At 54.8% G+C, this 7,552-nt stretch overlaps 1 protein-coding gene across 1 annotated transcript; it reads right to left on the bottom strand.

The window, feature by feature from the left end:
• Nucleotides 1-4,296: 4,296 nt before the first annotated feature.
• On the bottom strand, nucleotides 4,297-7,120 carry PTMS (parathymosin). The gene is made up of 5 exons (XM_084305833.1): nucleotides 6,735-7,120; nucleotides 6,181-6,252; nucleotides 5,406-5,487; nucleotides 5,180-5,244; nucleotides 4,297-4,653 (listed from the first exon to the last, which is right to left on the bottom strand). The coding sequence occupies exons 1-5, from the start codon at nucleotides 6,780-6,782 to the stop codon at nucleotides 4,603-4,605; spliced, it is 318 nt and encodes a 105-aa protein (XP_084161959.1). The 5' UTR covers nucleotides 6,783-7,120; the 3' UTR covers nucleotides 4,297-4,602.
• Nucleotides 7,121-7,552: the final 432 nt, after the last annotated feature.

Here is a 7,552-nt window from a genome sequence, read left to right as displayed (position 1 = left end):
GAAAGCCTCCCAAACCTCATTAGGACATTGGAAATGTTGGACTGGACTTTTTGAGGAAAAAAACTAAGGTGCACGGTAGATAATGTGAACCATAAATGTCATTACAAAGAAGTTTGGAGGTCTGTAGATTGTGCAGCTCCTACGGCCTCCCCGTGACAAAAAAGATCAGCCCCATGCTTATTTCTGCAGCTATGTAAAGGGATCCACAACAGACCCTGAAGTATCACCTACAGCTCATATGTGGTTTGCGTGCTCGTCTGTCATCTTTAATGGGTGATGTGCAGCAAGTCACCTAAGCATCTGCTGTAGCCTGCCTGCAGCGGTACACCTGACGAGGCCGACAAGGCGAAGCTTATCTGCTCTGATATCGCAGCTCACCGAGGCTCAGCTAAGGAACGACTGTTGTGCATAGAGACTTCCAGCTGGGATGCAGGGCCTGTTCTTCCTGAACAGCCTGAGATGGGAATGCATCCTCTTCCCTGCATGATTGCAAATGCCTCCCACAAGAGCAAAACTATACTTGGTGACACCAAGCTTGGCCTATAATCCATACCGTGTGGCTAGGACCTTTGCATACTGACACCCTGGGTCTTCCCTCACCCCTGCGATTGTCCCTGTTTTGCTATGACAGTGAAAGCTCACCAGGAAACAAACCCCGGACTCATTCACTGGTAGGCAGCGCTCCAGCCCTGTCCATCTGTGACATGTCCCCAGTCTGAGCCCACACACGTAAACACAGACTCCTTCCCTGAGGAAACACACAGCCATGAGCATGTCTGTCTTTGACTCCATTCTAGAAATAAGGGAGAGAGGTGGGAGGGAAAAGTACATGGGCTTCTTAAGGATCTGGGAAGGCAAGTTCTTTTAGTTTCCCATATGGCGTATGGGAATGGGCTGAGTGATGAGACTCCTAAGCAGAGGGCCTAAAAATGCCCTTAGCCCAGAGAAGTGGTGGGAAGAGAAGTAATTTTATTTACTTATTTATTTTTAAAGCTAATACAACGGTGTGGTTACGGGCTTTCCTAAAGCAAGGAAGGTTTTTTTTTTCCTCCCAGACCAGCAGTGGCTGGAGGACTTCATGTCTGAAGCAGAGTTCACCATTCTGTCTGTGTGATGGTTTTGATTACGCCGGTCTCGTTTCATTTATTGACTCCTCCACAGCTCCCTCGAAGCAAGCAGTCCTGAAGGAGAGCTATGGAGAAGGAGGTCTCTGGTTTCTGCTGTCCTGGTGGGAGTAGAGCTGCTGGAAGCCGGGGGCAGCTCCCACTGGAAGGGACCGTGAACACCACACATCTCCTTGAGAGCTGTGACGACACCGTGATCAGGGCAAGAAAGCTGAGAAATTTGCCTCCTGGCAGCAAAACCTCTCTCAGACAAAACCACTGAGGGCTTTGACTGAAAGCTGAGGTCCGGACTACAGCTGGTGAGGCCTGACCAAACGGCAAGTCCAGCCCGTGCACATTCCTGTGCAGACAGCCTCCTGCGTTTCATCCCGGCATGCGCCGACTTCTGGTGTGACCTTTGGACAGCGCCGAGGGAGCCCTGTCCCCAGCTGATGAGGCTGGCAGATGGTCGCAGGAATTACATGAAATGAGTGGAGGATTAGCACAGGGCTGAGAGAGGTGAGCAAGGCTCCTGCATAGTGCCGCCGCTTCTGAGCAGGCACCGGTGAAGGCGGACTTTGTTCTTGCCTTGTTGACTTCATTGATTTCCCCCTTGGAAATAAAATTAGGCTCAACAGTAGAAGACTTCTTTGCGGGTCTAAGGAAAGGGAAGAAACTGTAATATCCCATTGTTATCTGCTATCTGTAGCCCTCAGCTCAGGTCAGCAATGATGTCCCACGGGACACGGAGGTGACCAAATGTGAAAGCAGATATTCTCCTAACTACTTCCATATCTGTAGCTCTATCTAATAACTATCCATAGGCAGTGACAAAGGTGTTTATTAAAACCGAATAAAGTGGAAGAACCAGTAGAAGCTGTGGAGTTGAGGACTCCATAGAGACGTGCAGAAACCGGCTGGCAGCCCTTCATGCCGGCAGCCCTCTGTCCTGCAGCATTTCCCTCGGAGGAAATGGGGAACGGCTGCTCACAGGGCTAGTGCTCACACAGCTAGTGCTGCCCTGACTTGCAGCTGCTGCCTCACTCCCTTCTGGACGATCAGACGGATAGAGCCAGGAGTACTGGTGGTGTACCTACACGGAAAGCTGAGAACTCTCCACGCTTTCTCATCTGCAAGTGCATTCTTCACTACTCATAGTATGGCACTGCTGCAGTGGTGGGGAAGATAAATGAAAACTGGAATAGGCCTCTGCAGAAACCGGATTATCCTCTAGTAATTTATCTTTGGTACCAAACATTAAAAGGTGATCGGTCAGCAAAAATTTGGGGGGAATCCTGAGGACTTACTCCAATGTATTAAAGTATTCCAAAAATATTTTGAAATGATCAGGGACTGGAATCCATCAATTTTTAAAATGGAGCAATAGTAGGAATATAAAATTGCACAAGTGCAGTTAGACGATACGTGCAGGTTGAATCAGCACATTCATCATCATGCCCAAGGCGAGCGGGAGCAGGGAGAGGCGTTGCAGGTCAGTCTGATGCAAGAGCTACCTGCTTTTGAAATGCTGCTCACCGGGGAGATGGCCCAAATGGCTGTGGCTGCAGCTGCCAGGGGAGCTTTGTGGAAGCAGGACGGAGCTGTGGTGAGCACGGCCTTTGGACAGGAGCACCAGGGCTGAGACAGATCCAGACGCAGTAGAGCAGCAAGTGGGGGCAGTGGGAGCAGTGCTCCTCCACCCCGGGGTGCTGCCAGATCCCACCAGGCAGGCACGCACCTCCCTGAGACTTTCACACGTGTGAAGGGGCTTGGCAGTAGCTGTGCCATTTGCACCATGCTTGTGTCCCTCTGCACCCTGAGCCATCCTGCAGCCAAACACGGCCGTTTGGATAAAACAACGATCGAGGCTTTGCATCTCCGGAGACTAGCAACTGTTTGTGCTGCCAACATCTCATCTGTTGCCGCTGTTGGACATGCACAAAGCCGCGGATGCTCAGACAAAAGTTGGTATTATTTACAGCTCCCAGTCCCGGCTGCTCATTGTGTGATTGCCAAAACAGTTTAAAAAGGAAGAAGCACTAACGGCAACTCTAAAGGTCTCCCAAGATAAAAGACAAATATTTGACAGATCTCTCCCAGGCAGCTGGTGGGACAAAGCAGCGAAGCTCTTGCCTCTCTAAACACTTTCCTTTCATTCTGTGACTGATGCTGCATGGGTCATGCTTGATGCCAGCCAGGGCAGGGATGCTGAAGAGGAGCACTTGCCTGTGTGCAGCAGCCACAGCTTAGGTTCCCTTTCAGAAACTCCGTTGTCTGGTGAGGAAGCCTGATTTCGGTTTCAAGAGCTTCACAATAGCCCTGGAGCTTTACATGTGTGGCATGTCCTCGCTCAAGCACCTGGCAGATGGAGCAGCATAAGAGGGAGGAAGCAGAACCCATGCACGCTGGTCTCCAGCATGCGGGGGCCATTCGAAGAATTATCACAGGTCTTTCAACTGGCATAGGGCTCTCCTCACCACCAGCTCCTGTCCAAACCATCATTTTTCTGCCAACCAACTTCCAGGGATTGGATCAGAACACAACCCAAGACATACAGACACAACCACCCACACGAGCTGTTTGAAATATTTTTAAACGCTTTTATTTACAGTGCTAGTTGAAAACAATATATATATTTATATCTATCATCCTCGTGATGTCTGTGCCATAGAAAATGCTGTGGCTATATTGCCTTTAATTTACAAAAAATGGTCACAAGAGAATCTAAAGGGAAAAAATGGAAATCAAAGTTTGGTCCCCAATTTACGTATCTCTTGATCTGTTTTAAAAAAGCCTCCAAATTAAAAAAATATGCAGTTATGATGAAATTCATATATAAAAACAACCCTTATCTTCTGAAAAATTCACGAGGGCCAGCTTGCTGTCTGTCATGTAAACTTGAAAAAAAGAAAACCTAAGATAAATCCCATCTCTGCGTATGGTTTAATAGAACCGTTATTTGCTTGTAATACTTTGTCTCTCAGGGTTCAGTGGGAAAGCAGATGAGAGGAGGCCTAGGACTGGAAAATGCACCATGAGATCTGTGCCTGCAGCCTCCTGGACTCAGGGAGAGTATCTGACAGCAGGTCCCGGGAGCAGAAGCTGCCAAGAATCTCACTCATACTAGTGAAAAAAAGGGAGGGCGAGTGAACAGGAATGATAGGTGCTTGCCACGTGAAAAGCCTGGCATATGGGCCTGGTAAGGTTATGCACTGGGTCACAATGGGAAACAATGAGATTCTTGAGGGAAGAGGTTTGTTTCTGAGTGGGGCACAGCTGGAAGGACGTGGGGGATTAGAGTAACTCCAGGTGGGGAATGTTGTGGACGGGCTGGGATCTTCGGGTGGGAAGGAAACTGCTGTCTTCCCTGTTTGAGAGCATTTGTAACCTTTCCTCATCTGAGATTGTGTGAAGCCAGAGGCTAATGGACAGTGCAAGCACAGGCTGGAATGGAGGAGGAGAGATGGACGGAACAGAGGAGATGGAAGGGGAGGAGGACTCAAGCTGAAGACCCGTTCTCTGTCTTCTGTCTCTTTGGATCCACTTCATCCTGTGCATCACAAAGAGAAGGAAAAAAGAAGGAGTTACTGCCAGTTATACCAAGACACATAATTTCTCCACAGAACTCTTACTGCTGTTCTTTTCTCTGTATGGAAATCTCTGCCTGGCCCACACTAAACCCGCTCCTCTTTAAAACATCTTTGAGTGCCTAACAACTGTTCTGTTGGTGGCCACAGTTAAGACGTGGACAGCTCCATTTGCAGGAATACCTGCACATTCCTTCTTACAGACCCCGAGATCCACCCCTACAAAACCATCTTCTGGCCGGAAGCCCAAGAATCACAGGTCTTTGAGGGGTCTTCATCCAGTACCTTAACTGGACCTTGACCCTACAACAAGCCCACCAAGTTCTGTTGTCCCCCCACATCAGATTTGTTGACCCATCTGCTGCTGAAGCAGCAATGAGACCCGAGGCTGATTCGAGACGCTCAGCAACAGCATCCACGTGGATTTCGTCAGCACACAGCTGGCAACCTCGAACTTCTCAATGCCATTACTCTCACGCGATCACTCACCTCTTCCTCCTCTGCAGATCGTTTTTCTGCATGCCCATCCTGCTCTTGCCCATTCTCGTCTCCTTCTAAGCACAAAGAAGAGAGGAATCACGGGTTAGCTGAAGTAGCATTTAAGGCAATGTAATCTCAGTCAGAGGGCGCAGAGGAGGAATTTCCCTTTGCGATCTTTCACTCCCCACAGCCTGATTACCCGCCCACATATTCTCCCTGTATTATTTATACGTACCGTCATCCTCATCGCCACCTTCCTCTTCATCCACATCCTCAGGATTCTCTTCCTCATCCTCTTCAGCTCCGTTTTCCTCATCCTGAATTAAGCAAATTGGTCAGAGCAGGAATTGGCATCAGGACAACATTTCCACGAGCTCCTTGCTGCAAGCGTCATCTCCACACCTCCAGCCACTTCAGGCTCCGGTCTCAGGCATGCATCAAGTAGGTGACCTCTGCACTGTTATTCAGACAACATCCTTCCCACCGTCCCAGTTGCCCCATGCAGCCAGAACTCTCCTCCCACCCTACCTCCTTTACAAAACCAGTCCCCCCAGTCCCTCCCCACCAGTATGAAGCTGTGACGCCCACCAGCTCGCATCCTGACAGGCTGCTGCTGTCCCAAACCAGCAACCCAAGCATCCCCCTGGCGTGCTTGTAATACATCCGTTATCACACTGATTTGGACCTTCACCAGTCTGTGCTTTTCCTTGCTGGTCCTCCCTCCAGCCGTATGTTCCTTACAGACCTCAGGATGCCCGAGTGGGCGCAGCACCACGTCCCCTGTCACCTCCTCCCGACTCCTGCTTGTCTCTGCTCTCCCCTTTGATCCTTTTCCAGCTCACGGGGCCGTGCTGACGACGCTAAGTCCTTCAAGGCTCATTCTCCACAATTACCCACCAGCTGGCTCTTCATTCACCCCCCCTTCCTTCACGCGTTCCTCCTGCATCGCCCACGCTCCCTGCGCGTTCCAAGCCCGCAGCGACCCGGGGCTCCCGGCGCCGTGCCCTCACCTCCACCACCTCCTTCTTCTTCTCCTTGTGCACCGCCTTCTCCTCCACCTTCTCCTTCTTCTCCTTCATCTCCTGCACACCAACCGAGACAAAACCATCCTGGCGCGCTCAGCACCGACCCACAAAGCCGGGAGGGGGGGTGGTGGTGTTGCATTTTGGGCGGGTTTGGGCTTTGTGGCGTGCTCGTGGGACGCGGGACACGCGTGGCAGCACCCCGTGTGTGTGTGTGTGTGCACGGGGGGGGGGGTGCTGCGGGCGCTCTTTCACCCAGATTCCCGCCACCTCCCCCCCCCCCCCCCCGATTCCCGCCCGCGCCAAGCAGCGCGCGCAGCCTCCCGCGCGCGCGGGCCCTCGCGCCCCCCGCCCCGCCCCGCCCCAGCCCCCCCATTGGCGGAGGCCCTCGCGCGCCCCCCTGCCGGCCGCCCGCGCGCGCGCAGTGGGGGGGGGTTGGGGGGGGGGTTCCGGAGCGCGGGGCGGGCGAGCCGCAGTCCTCGCCCGGCGCGGGCCGGGGGAGGACGCGGGGCAGGGGGGGTGCGCGCTCGGCGCGGCCTCACCTTGGCGCTCAGCTCCGCCGGCGCCTCCTCGACGCGTTTCTCCGACATGCTGGCGCTGAGGCGGGGAGGGAGGGAGGGAAGGAAGGAAGGGGGCTAAGGGGTGGGGGTGCGCGGTAAGGAGCGGCGAGTCCCGGCGGCTCCCGGCTCCGAGTCGCGTCCCGGCTGCGCCTCCCCGCCCCGCCGGCCAAAGTACTCAAAGGGTCTGCCGCGAGCGGGGGGGAGCCCGGCGGCGGAGGGGATTTATACAGCGCCGGCTGACGGGGAAAGGAGGGACCTGGCGAAGGGAGGGGAGAGGGGACGGCCGGGAGGCGGAGGAGGGACGGAGGGCGGAGGCCCGGCGGAGCGGGGCCGCCAGAACAATGCGCGGCGGGCCCCCTCCCCGGGCACCCCCCTTCCCCTTCCCCTTCCCCTCCGCTCCCCCTCCCTCCCGCGGAGCCCTCGCCGCCCGGCCCCTCCCCGCCCGCAGGTGCCCCGGAGGTGCCAGGGCGGGGCGGGAGCGGCGCTGGCGCCGTGCCCGGGGGGAGCCGCGAGGCCGCGCGCGCGCTGCCGCCTGGCCCCGCCCCCTCCCTCTACGCGCGCGTGCCGCGCTCCCGCCTGGAATTTTCCACTCGCGCCCCCCCCTCCCCTCATGGTCCCTCCCAACGGCCGGGGCCCCGCGCGGGAACGGCCGGGGTGGTGGGGGGGGGGGCGGGCTGTTTTTCCCGCTTGCCCATATAAGGAGGGGCGGCGGGGCGGGAGCCCCCATTGGGCTATTCAAATGAGCCGTCTGCCTGGCAACAGGGCTCCCATTGGCTGACGGGCGGCCCTGTGGTGGTGGG

This window comes from Netta rufina, assembly GCF_964035555.1.
Source record: "Netta rufina genome assembly, chromosome: 1".
Taxonomy (NCBI): domain Eukaryota; kingdom Metazoa; phylum Chordata; class Aves; order Anseriformes; family Anatidae; genus Netta; species Netta rufina.
The sequence above is the reverse complement of the archived record's forward strand: the minus strand, read 5'-3'. Positions and strand labels throughout refer to the sequence as shown.